Source organism: Procambarus clarkii, chromosome 43, assembly GCF_040958095.1.
Source record: "Procambarus clarkii isolate CNS0578487 chromosome 43, FALCON_Pclarkii_2.0, whole genome shotgun sequence".
NCBI classification, from domain to species: Eukaryota; Metazoa; Arthropoda; class Malacostraca; order Decapoda; family Cambaridae; genus Procambarus; species Procambarus clarkii.
In genome coordinates this window covers 16,255,815-16,270,908 of record NC_091192.1, presented here as the reverse complement: position 1 = coordinate 16,270,908, position 15,094 = coordinate 16,255,815, and the positions used below count along the sequence as shown (strand labels likewise).

General features: G+C 50.4%; 1 protein-coding gene across 1 annotated transcript in view; it reads left to right on the top strand.

Moving 5' to 3' along the window:
* The window catches only part of Top3alpha (topoisomerase 3-alpha), a 134,849-nt gene that overhangs the window by 70,487 nt on the left and 49,268 nt on the right, over window positions 1–15,094 (top strand). Inside the window, exons 8-11 of the mRNA XM_069300071.1 lie at window positions 1,002–1,182; window positions 1,864–2,081; window positions 2,962–3,166; window positions 4,376–4,556. Coding sequence (XP_069156172.1) covers window positions 1,002–1,182; window positions 1,864–2,081; window positions 2,962–3,166; window positions 4,376–4,556 — 785 coding nt within the window. The remainder of the gene's footprint in view (window positions 1–1,001; window positions 1,183–1,863; window positions 2,082–2,961; window positions 3,167–4,375; window positions 4,557–15,094) is intronic.

Here is a 15,094-nt window from a genome sequence, read left to right as displayed (position 1 = left end):
TCAACACAAGTGAAACCATCAACACCCCTCATCACAAGTGAAACAATCAACACCCCTCATCACAAGTGAAACAATCAACACCCCTCATCACAAGTGAAACAATCAACACCCCTCATCACAAGTGAAACCATCAACACCCCTCATCACAAGTGAAACAATCAACAACCTTCATCACAAGTGAAACAATCAACAACCTTCATCACAAGTGAAACAATCAACACCCCTCATCACAAGTGAAACAATCAACAACCTTCATCACAAGTGAAACAATCAACAACCTTCATCACAAGTGAAACAATCAACACCCCTCAACAGAAGTAAAACAATCAACAACCTTCATCACAAGTGAAACCATCAACACCCCTCACCAGAAGTGAAACAATCAACACCCCTCACCAGAAGTGAAACAATCAACAATCCTCACCAGAAGTAGAACAAGCACAAACACCATTTGCTACAGCCAGTCTGTGTGCTTTAACTTGTCATAGTCCTCACTAGACTGCATATTAAAAAGGTGAAACTTCATGTAACTTAGAAGAGCAAATTTACAACCCTTAAGTGTGGCCCCCTATTTTGATAACACCAATGACTCATGTCTCACACAAGAACCAGGAGCAACACCTCATGAATTTCCAAGGATTCTAAAAACATGATCAAGGATATGAAAACAATAGTGATAATGTTTAGTGTCTGCTCCCATCAAACACCTCAACACTGAATGAAGGCAAATTCAGTGTCTCTTTTTTTTTCCTATTGCTATACTTTATAAATATATATATATATATATCAACTGTACAATAATATATAATTTCATGTGCCTCGCCAACACCTCACTTACCTCATCCTACTCTATGATCCTGACACAGGAAGGAGTTATAATAGAAAATCTTTGCACTTGCAAATCTGTGAATTTGAATGATAGATGCAGTAGTGAAAATGAAAGATTGTATTTGAAATTATAAAAGAAGTTTCCCACTTAAAGCTGTTTATTAAAATTGCAGGAGCTTGAGAAATTGGCTTCACGTAAACTACGCCTCACTGCAAAGGAAACTATGAAAGTTGCAGAAAAACTGTACACACAAGGTTACATCAGTTACCCTCGGACAGAAACCAACATTTTTCCGAAAGAACTACCGCTACGGCCACTGGTTGAAATGCAGACAGAAGATCAGAACTGGGGAGGTGGGTGAATGCTATACCAGACTTGCTTATTTGATATCCCTTGTATAGCTACTTTATTGTTTATGTTTATTTAGTAGAGTAATACTTGGTGGTTTCTTTGGTGCTAAGTATAATTCGGAGATGGTATTCTCAGTACAGTTTGAATAAGTGAGCCTTCTGGAAGTTATTAATAATAGTTGAATTGGGAATTTGACAGTAGCAGCTAAGTGGGAAAACCATTTGAAAAGCCCATGCTTCATCAAGGATGAGAAAGGGGACTGCAGTACCAGTACAGTACAGTACTGTACCTTGATGACTATACTGTATATATTCAAACCGTACGATGTACTTGAACCCATGCCATATATTTATTTATAGATTCATCTCGTTCTTGTGATTTCATCGTACACCTTGCTATGTCATTGAAAGAGCTTGATGTTGCCTAGAGGAGTTACCAAATGGTTTTATATTAGAAATAAGTAGATTGTGGAAGAGATGCTCCCTTCTATGCAAGTACATTTGTTGCTCCTGTGCCTAAGGTGAAATCAAGTGGCATGTTCTGAAAGGTGCATGTCATCTACATTCAAAGCCTTCATTTTTGTATTGGTAGTAAATAATAAATCAAACTACAGCCTGTATTTGCATTGTTGTAACAATTTTAATGTGATTTAACCTGAGATAATAAGTGAATTATGTGGGCAGGGTTTGCTGCTCGTGTCCTGGAGGATGGTCCTAACCCACGACAGGGAAGGAAGTCTGACCAAGCACATCCTCCCATTCATCCAACCAAATATGCCAGTGGTCTGCAAGGCAACGAACAGAGGGTGTACGAGTTTATTGTGAGACACTTCCTTGCATGCCTCAGTAAAGATGCGCAAGGCCTTGAAACTATTGTTGATATTGAAATTGCAGGAGAAGCCGTGAGTATTTTAGAGCAACATTATACAAGGTGTCTTGATCATTCTGGAGAGTTGTACTGTGGAAAATTACTTGACCTATGATGGAGTGAAATATTATCATTTTCATTTCATTTCACATGTTGTTTCACTCACAATATTGTAACGTCGTATTCTCTGCTTTAGTGTGAACATACTTTGTCTTTCTTTCAGAAATTGGTAGACTGTGCCACCACTTTATTTTTGTATTCATTTCTTATTAAAGTAGTTTGGTTTTTGTGTTTCTCATTTCGGTATAGTCTCAAGTATGCAAGAATAATCACAAAAGACACGTGATTCGGGTATGTGTAATTATCCGCACAGGGAAAATGAAATGAAAATTTCAAAAGTTTTCATGTCCCGCCACATGATCAAGGATAATCTTGATAATGCGGTGAAGCGTTTGGAAGTTTTATTTAATTTTTTCCTATGTGGATATTTACACAATCTCAAGTACTGTATATATTCCACACTTGATTTTTGTTTCATCATAGCCCATTGTATCTTATATGACTTACGCTGCACCTTGTTAAGCAATTTTGAACCTCTTCATAGCCTCAAGGAAACAAAAGTGCTGACAAAATATATGACAAGTTCTCTTTTGCGAACAGTTTCTAGATGGTTAGAATAATTTAAGTGGGAAGTTGGTGGATGGCAAAACCATTAGTAATTTTGGAGTATCATATGACAATGATTATGGGAAAGAGAGCAACCACACATAACTCTCAACCTGTACCTACACTTAGGTAATTACACTCGTAATTACCCTCTAAAAACAGTTTTACAAGTCACTTGGTAATGTGTTGCTGTTGTATGGTGGCAAGTGATAATCATGTACAATACTTCCACTATCTTATCTCCTCAGTTTACTGCAAATGGTCTCATCATTCTGGAGCGTAACTACCTAGATGTATATCCATATGATCGTTGGAGTGACAAGGTGATGCCGCAGTATGAGCAGGGCCAGGTGTTTACCCCGACATCCTTGGAGATGGTTGATGGGGAAACTTCACCGCCGCCTCTTCTGACAGAAGCAGATCTCATTGCTCTTATGGAGAAGCATGGCATAGGTTGGTTGACAATTGCTAGCAATCACTTACTGTATTGTATCCAAAAAAATATCCTTGTGTCATAACGGTAGGATTATTCTATCTCTGATGCTTTGTTGTTCTTCTTGAGAACTCTCCTCCTAAAGGAAAGTTCATGACAGTAGATTCTATTTAACGTTATCTGGCTTGTTCTGTGCTTCTTATGCCACCTTCAGGCCTGTCCCTTAACCATTGGGCACTGGCATAGTTTCAACGATCCTTTCCAAAAATGACAATGTTGACAAAATTCAGACAATGATTTTTGTATTATGAATTTGTGGACAACATGTTGGCAAGTTTGGACAATATAAACAAAAAATTCTAGGTGCTACAGTTCGACCATGGTAGGCTGAGAATGAGGGATTTATCTCATTGCTGATATCCTTTCTGGGTACTGTTGCAACTATGCACCGAGTAGCTAATGAGGGCCATTAAAAAAATAGTGTTAAAAATGCCCTCTTCTAGACACTCTTCAATATCTCCCCTACTCCACCCTCTGGTCCCCTTTCTTACCTGTTGGACTAGGCTGCATCTCTGGGTGGCACATAAGAGTACAGTAAAAAAAATTGCAGAAAGCTTATTGACCCATGCAAGGTAGCTGCTATTTATGTCCACCCAAACACATTCATAGTTATGTATAGCTTACCTTTGAAACTATCTAGGGATTCCATTTCTATTATACTACCCAGTAATTTGTTTCATAAATCAACAACCCTGTTTCCAAAGCAGTACTTACTCAGGTCTTTTTTCTGGATAAACTAATCCAATTTATATCCATTGTTTTGAGTTGTGTGTGAGGGTGTTTTGTGGCTGGACCCACGGGTGACCTGGACTACCTACCACCTGGTGTTGAGCATGTGAATCACCACTGGGCTTACTTACCCTGCAGCGAGCTATTGTGTTTGTTCAGTTTTAGGTCGATATCTAATACCTATACTACCCTCACTTCTATGAGTAAACCTTATTCTGATCCTAGTTTATGGTCGACTGGGCAGGTCTAGGGGTCTGATAGCATTTTGGGTGTCTGTTTTTTGAAAATCTATGATTCTGTACCATGCTGCTTGAAAAGAATTGTGGCCACTCGGTGGCTCTGTGAAGCTATTCAGGCGGCTAGCTTCAGGGAGCTACCAAGGTGCCACCAGAAAGAGGCATCTCATTACATTCAATGCTGGACTTTATTGTTTTTCACAGGAACGGATGCAACACATGCAGACCACATAGAGACCATTAAGTCACGCATGTACGTAGGGTTGCAAGATACACGGTTCATACCAGGACAGCTTGGTATGGGGTTAGTGGAAGGCTATGACTCAATGGGCTTTCAAATGTCTAAACCCCACTTGCGAGCAGAATTAGAAGCTGACTTAAAGAGGTAATCAAGTTTTTTTTGGCTTATTTTAATATTTAGGTTTGTGTGTACTCACTTAATTGTATTCACCTAGTTGTGCTTGTGGGGTTTGAGCTTCAGCACTTGTGTACCAAGATAATGTCTCACTCTATCTTGCTCTGATGAAGGCATATTGAGCCACAAATGCATTCAGCATTCTCTAATTCTTCACATGTGATTATTTCACACACTTGGATCAATGTTTTCTGTGGGGAGTCCCTACGGCTCCCTGGAGCTTATCGGGCTAATGTATGTTATATTAGACCGGGACATTAGCAAAGGAGTTCAGACCTACCAGGGACCAGCACAAGAACCTGGCCCCTTCAGAGAGGTTTCAGGGAGCAATGGCCCTGGAAAATCCCCCTGTGGCTGGGGTTTTCCTTATCTGCCATCGACCGGGGTTAGGCACCCAGAAAGGTAGGCAAAAACAAAACAAACCCCACATGGTAAAAAACTAAAACAAAAAAACGAACAGAGAGGTAGAAAGTCCCTACAATCCCAAGGAAACAAGCAAACAAGCAAACATCACACTTTACTGCCGCACCGATCGTCCGCGCAGCCCTCACCGCCCCGAGAGGGGGAGGGGGGAGCCCCGGACCTACTGCGCCGGCTGCCAAGCTTCAGTTTACAAGCTAGTGTCAACCGAGATAGACCCTTCTCTGGCCTCGGTTTCCTAGGTAGTGATGGCCTTGTGTGGCGTTCACTGCCGTGTGTTGTGTTGTGCGGTGGCCAGGAGTACCTCATCAGTGCCGGGCTGCATGCGCTTAGTGGCTTACTTCCCTAAGTGCCCTGTAAGTACTGCCCCTTGCGTAACAGGGTTATCTTCCCTGGGGCGTTCGGGAACCATTCCCGTAGAGGTTCTTGCTGCTCGGTATTTGTCTCGCCCTTGGGGCCAGCTGAGGCTGGGGGCCCTTGTTTGGCCCTGGGTAGGGATTGGTATTGTGCTGGTTAGGGTGTCAAGGTGTTGCACAGCCTGCCACCTAAGCGGCGGCCGGTTCCTGTTGCCTCTGGAGATGGTGTACTTTTGCGGGGGTTTTCTTTTGTTTTTATTTTCAATTGTCTGGTGGGGATCTGCCCAGTGTGGCTATAGTTCCACTGGTAGTGTTTGGCGGCCCTCTGCTAGGCCCCCGTGATTGTGCACGTCGCAGGGGTTTTCAGTGCTATCCTCTATCCTCTTGTTATTTCTGGGTTTCTTAACCGGTTAGCAACACCTTGCCCAGGCTTCCCGTAGTAGTCAGCCTACGGGCCCTGGAAACCCCTGTCTGGGCTCGGTGGACCATTGAATGTCTTCCGGGTTCCAACCTGTCTTGTACGGGATCGCTGGTTGCTGTGCCCTTGTCTCTGGGTGACAGTCGCCACTTTTACCTCCGTCATGCTGCCTGTTGGGTCACTGACACCTTGACCCGGAGTCTTGCGAGAGAGATTCTCTGCTTGTTCTCCAGTACTCTCCTGATGTTATTACTGTTCAGAGTACAGGCAGCATCCATGTTGCAAGCTGGGTTAGGTTGCTGCAACATGCTAGGTTGGTTTCCCACTCAGATGCCCCGAGGCCGCCCCGTTTTGGTTAGGTGCTGTTCGGCCCATTCCCTCCCTGTTCCCGGCTCCGGACCGTCTGCGGGTTTCAGGGTCGGGGCGGGGTTTAATTGGGGCCGAGACTCGGGCGGTTTGCAGGGGCTGCCCCGTTCGGGTTAGGGGGACGGAGGTTTTCGAGCCTGTTCCTCCTGCCAAGGCTTCTGGGTCTTATCAGGGCCCTTTCTTATTGCCTTTCCCATGGACTCTTCCTTTTGTTTAAGTGCGGAGGGCTTGGAGGACGGCTCTGCCCCGGGGCCTCTGTTGCTTGTTTCCGGGGCTGTGGGGGATGCCTGCTAGCAGTTCTGGGGCGGTTTGTCCCTGTCTGGGTTTTTCTGCTTTTGGGCGGAGTTTTTCGCCCATCCAGTCTGCTTGCTTCCCACTTTTGCTGGCGTGTTTTCGTAATTTTTGCGTCGGTCACAGCCCTCGTTTCTGGCGGCCATTTTCGTCTGCCGGTTTCCTGGCGTGGCCACCAGGGCAGCGTTGCAGTTTGTTTACATGTGCCTGGGTGTGCGAGCGAGCTTCTTGCGTGAGTTTTCACCTTTTTTGCAGGAGTTTTATTCTCCTGTTGTCGTTTCTTTGCTTTTCTGGTGTTTTCTGCCCGTTTCCTGTTCCTCTCGGAACGTTTGGGTGTTGATTTTACACCGGGTTTCCCATTTTGTCTGTTTTGGGTCTGGGCCCTTGGGTTTGGGCTCAGTGTCCCTGGCTGTTATGCTTGCTCCCACACCTTGTCCCTCGGTTTTTGGTCTGTTTTGACCATTTCCCAGGGGGTTCTGTCTGGGGGCTGTGCTATGCCTTTCTGTGGTGTTTCTCCGCCGGCAAATGTGGTGGTTTGGGCTCCTTCTGGTTCAGTTCCAGGTTCCTTTGGGTTCTTTGGTTTCGTTTCGGAGGTTTCTTCCTCATGGGCCCCCTTTGTGGGTTCAAGGGGCTTTGTTTCCTCGTGTGTGACCGGGTTCTGCCTTCTGGAGTTCCGGGGTCTTCTTGGCTTGCAGACTGATCTTTTGGGTCTTGGCACATGTTGTGGTCGTGCTGGTCGATGAGGTTTTGTCGTCGAGGTGGGCCTTTTGATGCAGTTTTGTGCCTTCTTTGCCTGGCCGGCGTGGTGTTCTCTGCCCACTGGTCGGCGGCTTGTAATTTTCTTTTCAAGTGTACAGTATGTGTGTGTGTTCACATGTGCATGTGTACACTGTGTGTGTGTGCACATGTGTATATGCACGTGTGTGTAACATACCTTGTGTGTATGTGTATGTGCATAATATGTATATACAGTGTGTGTATATGTGTATGTTTACTATTTCTTTCAGAAGGGGCTCTGTTCCCTTCTCTGTTGACGGGGCGCTGGGGAGCAGCTTGCTCTGTTGCTCTGTTGACACTCGCCTGGTCTCGCTGTTGGTGGGTGCTTTTGGTTGTCTTCCGGCCTCTGGTGGCGGCGATGGGCGGCTTCTCCCCCTTTGGGGGATTTAGAGCTGGCAGGGTGGGCTTCTTCCCCTGCACTTCGTTATGTCATCTTAGTGGGTGCATTGTACGTGGTCGATCCGCCCCATCTTTCTGGGGTTCCCATCGGCTCATTGCAGACATGGGCCTTTCGAATCTGCTGTTCTTCTGGACTTCTTCAGTCTGCACCCTGGATTCTATGCCCTCATTGGAGGACTGTTCTCTCCTGTTCGGCTTCTGTTGGGGCCGGGTGCCTGGATGGTGGCCCTGGACCTCCAGGTCAATTCTTGGCACGTTCCTCTCCAGTTTTCTGGGACTGGCACAGTTGGTGGTGGGGCTTGCCGCTTTTGTTGCCTTCCCTATTTTGTAATTTGGCACTTGGTGCTTTTTTGCATCTTTACAGGATCTTGGTGCCCTGTCTGGGTCTGCTTGAGATTCGGTGTCTGGCCTACCTCGACAACTGGCTGGTCGTCGGAAGCCAGTCTCCCAGTCAGTCCGCTTGTCTGCTCACCAGGGGTGTGGTTCTTTCCAGATCACCGGGTTTGGTTTCCTGGTGATCTGGAGGCCATTCCATCTGTTTCCGTCCCGGGTTCGGCCCTGGCTGGGCCTTGTTTAGGGCTATTGGGCCACTCCATGTCTTTCCCTCCAGAAGTGTTGCTGCGGCTGTGGTCCCGTCTTTGGCTGTTCATGAGGGGGTGCCGGGTTGCTCGAGTGGTTGTGTGGGGGTCTGCAGTTCGACTTCGACATGCTGGTCTGCCCGCGGGGTCGGGTTTGGCTTCGGCGTCTGTTGGTTCCTTTGAAGACTTCCCTTCCGCCTCTTGCAATCGTTGGGTTCCTCTTTGGGGTTTTCGGGGTTCCGTGCATTGGCACCTCCCCAAGCCTTCGCTCGATGTGTTCACGGACGGGTCATCTCTCGGCTGGGGCTTTGTGACCAGTGCTCACCAAGTCGGCCGAGAATGGTGGAGTCTGTCCCTCCGTCGGGCTCACAGCACGGTTCGGGAGTTCGTGGCTGTCTGGTTTGCGCTTCGGAGGATTTGGGTCACTCAGTGCTCTACCATTCAGCTCCGTTCGGACTGTTCTCTGGCGGTTCTTGCCGCAACCACAGGGTTTCTCTTAGGTGTTGACCTTTAGGGTTGGTTCCTTAGAGTGGCTCGTTTGCTGGATTCTCGGGGTTTGGCTAGCCATGAGGTTCATGTCCGGGGTGTGTCCTGCGTCCTGGCGGACAGCTGTCTCGGTTCATTCCTCTGTTCGCAGATTGGCCAGTCGTCGCCGACTCGTTTTGTTGGCTCTGCCGGACGTATGGACTCCTGGCCATAGACGTCTTCGAGTCGGCGTGGCCTAGGCGTCGCCCATTTTATGTGGCGCCCTTACCCACCTGCGAGGTGTTCACGTTGGATGCTTTTCGGCAGGACTGGTCGAGGTGGGGGTACCTGTTCCTCTTCTCTCGGTCCAGCTGTTGCTTCGGGTTCTGGCTCGGTTGCAGCTCATTCCCACGAGAGCAGTCCTTATGGTTCCTTGGTGGCCGGCACAGCTTTATTTTCAGACGCTGCTTGATGGGTGTCCGAACCGGGGGCATTTTTCCTGTGGCTCCGCCTCTTTTGGCAGGTCGGATCAGTCCTGTATGTGACTGGTTCGGCCTTCTCCTCGGCTCTTCGCGTCTGGTATTTTGACGCAGGTATCACCATCTCTCTGGTGATCCGGTGGCTTCGTTGATGGTGTCCCACCTGCGAGCTTCGTCTCGGCGACAGTATGACGTTCCTGGTGTTTCTGTGCACCTTTTTCTAGCTCTTCATATGTTGTCTTCTCTTTCGCATCGGGTTGTCTTGTCCTTTCTTGGGTTTTCAGGACTACAGTTATTTGATGTCTCTTACTGTCGCCTCATTTTGTGCGGCGCTGGCGGAGCCGTTCCGGCTTGCATTCGGGGTGCACGTCACATCTGCCCCGTTCCGTATGCTTTCTCGTGTTTTGTTTCGCCTCCGGCCTGCTCATGCGTCGCCTGAGCTGTCCTGGTCCTTGATCCGGACCAGGCCTTCTTTTCTTCGCCTCAGTTTGTGGTAGCCCCTTCGGTTCAAGTTTTGTTTTCATAGGCCATATCTTGTTGGCATGGGCGTCTGCGGTTCAGGTCGGGGAGCTTCCGGCTCTTCTGGTGCAGGGGTTTCTGCTCTTTGGTACTGGTGGTAGGTTTGTACGTTTGCAGCCTTTCTCCATCCTTCTGGCGACGGTCAAGACGGCTGCTTTCCAGAGGGGTCCTTGGGTTATTGATGCTTAATTGGTTCGGCCGGGGGTGCGTCCTGTGTTGTCCGGTTGTGGCTTTTTGCAGTTACCTGCGTATCGTGTCTGGCTATGTGCTTTGGATTGATCCGGTTCCCCTCGTTCCCTGTTCCATGGCTCGGGTCTCCCAGGTCGTCCGCAGAATTTTTAAGTGTTCCAACCCGCTGTCTATCCTTGCGCCCGTGCTGTTCAGATGTTTGCAGCATTCGCTGCTGTGTTGGTGACGTCTAGGGCTCATTTCGGGTGCAGGGATTTAGCACTGGTTCCTGGCAGCCCGTTCTTTATGCGCGTGTCTGCTCTTGTGCGTTCTTGTTGCCTTGGGTCACAGGTTGCAGCCTGTTGTCTCAGCTTCACGTTGCGGAGTTTGTGGTGGCCACCTCCTGGGTCAGCCCTTTCTTTTCCTTCTCTTTGTGTATGAAGCTCCTGGGAGCTGTAGGGGCTCCCTACAGAAAACCAGCGTTGAATGTAATGAAACGCCATTTTCTGGGTGAGCCCCGGAGGCTCCCTGGCAACCCTCCCTCCCACCGGTCAGCGTTTTTTCTGGGGGGAGCCCCGTCGGCTCCCCGGAGCTTTACCGGCTGATATGCTAATGTCAGACTTTGGCATCAGTCATGTGTATGGAGTTCTAGGGCCTACCGGGGACCACGAGCCAGAACCTGGCCCCCTCAGAGAGGCAAGGGGAGCAATGGCCTATAGAAACCCCCGTGTGGTTGGAAGCATTCTATGTCTGCCATCGACCGGGTCAAGCATCCAGAAAGGTAAGCATTCCAAAACAAACCCCTATTCTGGTGAAAATTGCTACCTAAGCCGAACTAGTGAATAGAACTCTTCAACAGAAAACAAGGAAACTAGTATGACGTCATACGTCACCGCGCCGCTGTCTGCGCAGCTCCCCCCTCCCCGGGAGGGGGAAGGGGGAGCCCCAGACCTCCCACGCCGGCTATCCACCCATCAGTTCTTCGGCTGATGCTATAGGCAATGGTTATGTGCTCCGGCTCCAGTGGTTGTTTCAGCACTGTACCTAGAGTGTGGTGTCTGTTTTCTAGGTGGTGCGTGAGCCGGGAGTGATTCTTCAGTACTCGGGCTGCATGCGCCTAGGGTTCCCTTCCCTAGGTGCCCTGTAAGTACTGCCCTTGGGGCTTGGGGCCACCTTCCACAAGTTCCTTGGGTCCTGCCCCTGCTTGGCCGTTTACTGCTTGGTTTTCGGCCGCTCTTTGTGTGCTCGGGTGTTCTGTCTCCCTTGTTCGCCTTAGAGTAAGGGGCAGTGTTTGCACTGGTGGGGCGCGGGGTACTGTGCAGCTTGTCTTTACCAATCATAGCGGCCGGCTCTGTTCCGCTTGGGTACGCTGTCCTCTTGCGGGGTTTTCTTTTTCTTTTGTTTATATACCTGGTGGGGGGTCTGCCTTCGTTCTTGCCCCTTGTGTCCCTTGTGTTCTGAGTATTTCTGGTGGTACCCCCTGCTAGGTCCCCGTGAGTGTACACGTCCCGGGGGTTCAGCTCTTAGAAAGTTTTCCCTGTGTCATGGGTGTGGACCGCCTCCTTCGCCTCTTCCTGTTCTCCTGCGGGTCCGGCAGGGTCCGGCTCTGGCGTCTTCACCTGGCGGTGCTCCCAAGTTCTTCTGGGCACGGTTGAGTCGTGTCAAGTTCGAGCCACCATTCGCCAGGTGAGTTTCTGCGGTCTGGCGTCTTTTGGCCGGGCGCTGGATGCGGCGGTGTTTATATACCTGTCTTTATTTAGGTATAATTTTGTACGACTGAGACCGTTCGCACACCTGTGACTGTCCCTTTATCACCCCTTCCTGTCCCCCTCATGTGCATGTCCAACCCATGCTGGAGTCATTCAGGGGACCCTCCTTTTTTAATGTTGAGGTGTGGGGGTTGTAGGGTTGGTTCTGTACTCACCTGGTGAGGCTCCTGGCTGTGCTTGCAGGATTTGAGCTCTGGCTCTTGGGTCCCGCCTATCTGGTAGAACTTGCGGGATAGTACCAGTGGAGTGCAGTGGTGCTATTGGCACTTTTGGGGAACACTGTATTACCATCAGTGGTCTGTGCTTGTTACACGACCTACTTGCGAGCATAAGCCTTCTTGCTGGTTCGTCCGTGGACTTCCAGGGCGCACTGGCCTCTTTTCGTATGGCAGCTCCGGCCCGTCCTGGTTGTGGGGGTATGTGGGCCGGTGGACTGCTCCTAGCAGCTGCCTGGTGGGCCATCCTCTGGCCGGTCTGGCCTGACCTTGGGCCGGGCTTGAGGTGTAAAAGAGCTCCCAGTACCTCATCCAGCAGGTATCGAGCGGGGTTTCTCCGCCGTCGGTCGCCTGGTGCAGGTTTCTGGGCCTGCAGGGTTTTGTCGTGTCTCCGTTGGCCCTGTCTGGGGTCTGCCTGCTCCGTTCTCTGCCTTTGCAGAGGGGAGCTGCTATTTACATGTTGCATGTTGCAGTGGTGCCTGTTGCTGCTGCTGCACGTGTGCATTGGTACCGTGTTTCACGGTGGCGTGTTCTTGTTCCTGTGTCCGGTTGTGGAGTGGCACTTTGCTGCCGTTTTTGTGCCTGGGGATTGCGTGGGGTTTTTGTCCCTGCCTGATTGTCCACCCCTGGTTGTTCTCCTGGTTAATTTTTTTTTTTTTGTGCTTCAGCTCTTTCTGCCTGCCTCCTCTGCAGCGGGGATGTCCTGCGTGTGTTCTTAGGCGTTGGTCAGCCTGTGTCCTGTGGTGTGCTTCTTTGTCTCGGTCTGTTGCAGTTGTTCGTGCCCCTTGGTTCGGGTCCTGTTCTGGCGGCGACCCTTCCGCCTTCTTGGTTTTCCTCGCTTGCCCTGCCGGTTGTTGTTGTTTTTTTTTTTGGGGGGGTTCTTGCGATGTCTCGCGTCGGACCCGTCGTTTCTGAACTCCTGGCGGGCTTGCATGCTTCGGAGTTTTTCTGTTCGGCAGACGTTCCATCTCCTTGTGCCGCCTGGGTTTCAGTGGTCGCGCCCGAGATCTTCTCGCGGCTCCGCCTTTTTCCTGGGCTCGGGGGGGGGGGCCTTGTCGGGGCTGCTTATGTTCTGCCTCGTGGTCTCGCCTCCGGTTGGTGGTCGGGTGGCTTCGTGGTAGGTGTCCCACCTGCGTGCTTCTCTTGGCGGCAGTATGGGGTATTTTGGCGGTCCTTCCTTTTCCTGTCCCTTCTTAGGTGGTTCCTCTTGTTAGCTTGGTTTACTCTCGGCTTGGTTTTCTAGTGGGGGTTGGGGGCCGTCGTCTTGCCACATACTGTCGCCTCTTTTCGTGCGGCGCAGGCGGAGCCGCTTCAGCTTGCTTTCGGTCTTGGTGTTGCTTTTGCACCGTTAGTCAGCTGTCTTGTGCGTCATTTCACCTCCGGCCTGTTCGTGCGCCGCTTGCACCATCCTGGTCTCTGGTCAGCGTGCTCTGTCTTCTCCTCAGTTGGTAGTGCCCCTTCGGTTCCGGTGTGTTTTTTCGTCGGCTCTTTCCTTTGGGCCTTTGCCTCTGGGGGTCGATTCGCTGAGTTTTCTTGCTCCTTCGGTTTAAGCGTTTTGGTTGTTTGATGGCAGCAGTCTCCATCTTTTTCTGGCGCGGGGTGGGGCTGCTGCATTCTGGAGGGGTCCAGGGTTTGTTGGTGCTTCGTTGGTCGGGCCGGGGGTGTGTCGTTTTTGTGTTCAGTGGCGGCCCTCCGCTGTTGTTTGCGTGCCACGGCGTTTGGGTCCGGAGCGCGTTTTGCGTTGATCCGGTTCTGTTCTTCCCGGTTCGCGGGTGATGGTGTCCCGGGTGGTCAGCCGTGTTCTTGCGGCTAAGCTGCCTGTGTTCTTCCCTCATGCCTGTGCCGTTCGTGGCTTTGCTGCTCTCGCTGCCGTCTGGGCGACGTGGCCTTGCGGTCTTTCGGGCATGGATTTTTGGTGTTCGTGCAGGGGCCTTGCTGCTCGTGGTTCTCGTGTTGTTCCCGGGATTTTCGGGGCTGTGGCGCCTTGGGTTGGCGTTTGCTGCCGGTTGTCTCGCCTCCTTGGGGGGTGCGTGGTGTCCGCCTCCCGGTTTTGTCCCTTTGACCTTCCTCTGTGGGTAGTTAGCTCCGGGGAGCCGACGGGGCTCCCCCCAGAAAACCAGCGTTGAATGTAATGAAACGCCATTTTCTGGGTGAGGCCCGGAGGCTCCCCGGCAACCCTCCCTCCCTCCGGTCGGCGTTTTTCGCGTGTTTTGACATCCAGCCTCAGAACTGATGGGTGGATAGCCGGCGTGGGAGGTCTGGGGCTCCCCCTTCCCCCTCCCGGGGAGGGGGGAGCTGCGCAGACAGCGGCGCGGTGACGTATGACGTCATACTAGTTTCCTTGTTTTCTGTTGAAGAGTTCTATTCACTAGTTCGGCTTAGGTAGCAATTTTCACCAGAATAGGGGTTTGTTTTGGAATGCTTACCTTTCTGGATGCTTGACCCAGTCGATGGCAGACATAGAATGCTTCCAACCACACGGGGGTTTCTATAGGCCATTGCTCCCCTTGCCTCTCTGAGGGGGCCAGGTTCTGGCTCGTGGTCCCCGGTAGGCCCTAGAACTCCATACACATGACTGATGCCAAAGTCTGACATTAGCATATCAGCCGGTAAAGCTCCGGGGAGCCTCCGGGTCTCACCCAGAAAATGGCGTTTCATTACATTCAACGCTGGTTTTTTGCATTGGTTGAAGTTTAGCTTCCGAACTGATGCTAGACAGCTGGTGTGGTGAGGTCCGGGGCTCCTCCCCTCCCCCTCTCGGGGCGGGGAGAGCTGCACGGACGATCTGCGCGGCAGTAAAGTGTGATGTTTGCTTGTTCCCTTGAGATTGTAGGGAGTTTCTACCTCTCTGTTCGGTTTTCTGTTTTAGTTTTTTACCATATGGGGTTTGTTTTGTTATGCCTACCTTTCTGGGTGCCTAACCCCGGTTGATGGCAGATAAGGAAAACCCCCATTCACAAGGGAGTTTTCCAGGACCATTGCTCCCTGAAACTTCTCTGAAGGGGCCAGGTTCTGGTGCTGGTCCCTGGTAGGTCTGAACTCCATTGCTAATGTCCCAGTCTAATATAACATACATTAGTCCGATAAGCTCCAGGAAGCCTCCGGGGCTAACCCAGAAAATGGCGTCTCATTACATTCAGTGCTGATTTTTTGTGTTGGGTCGCCTACCTATCTGGGTCCCTAACCCGGTCGTTAGCAGACATGGAATGATTCCAACCACATGGAGGTTTCAATAGGCCATTGATCCTTGTGTCTCTGAGGTAGAGAGGGGTCCAGGTTCTGGCTCAT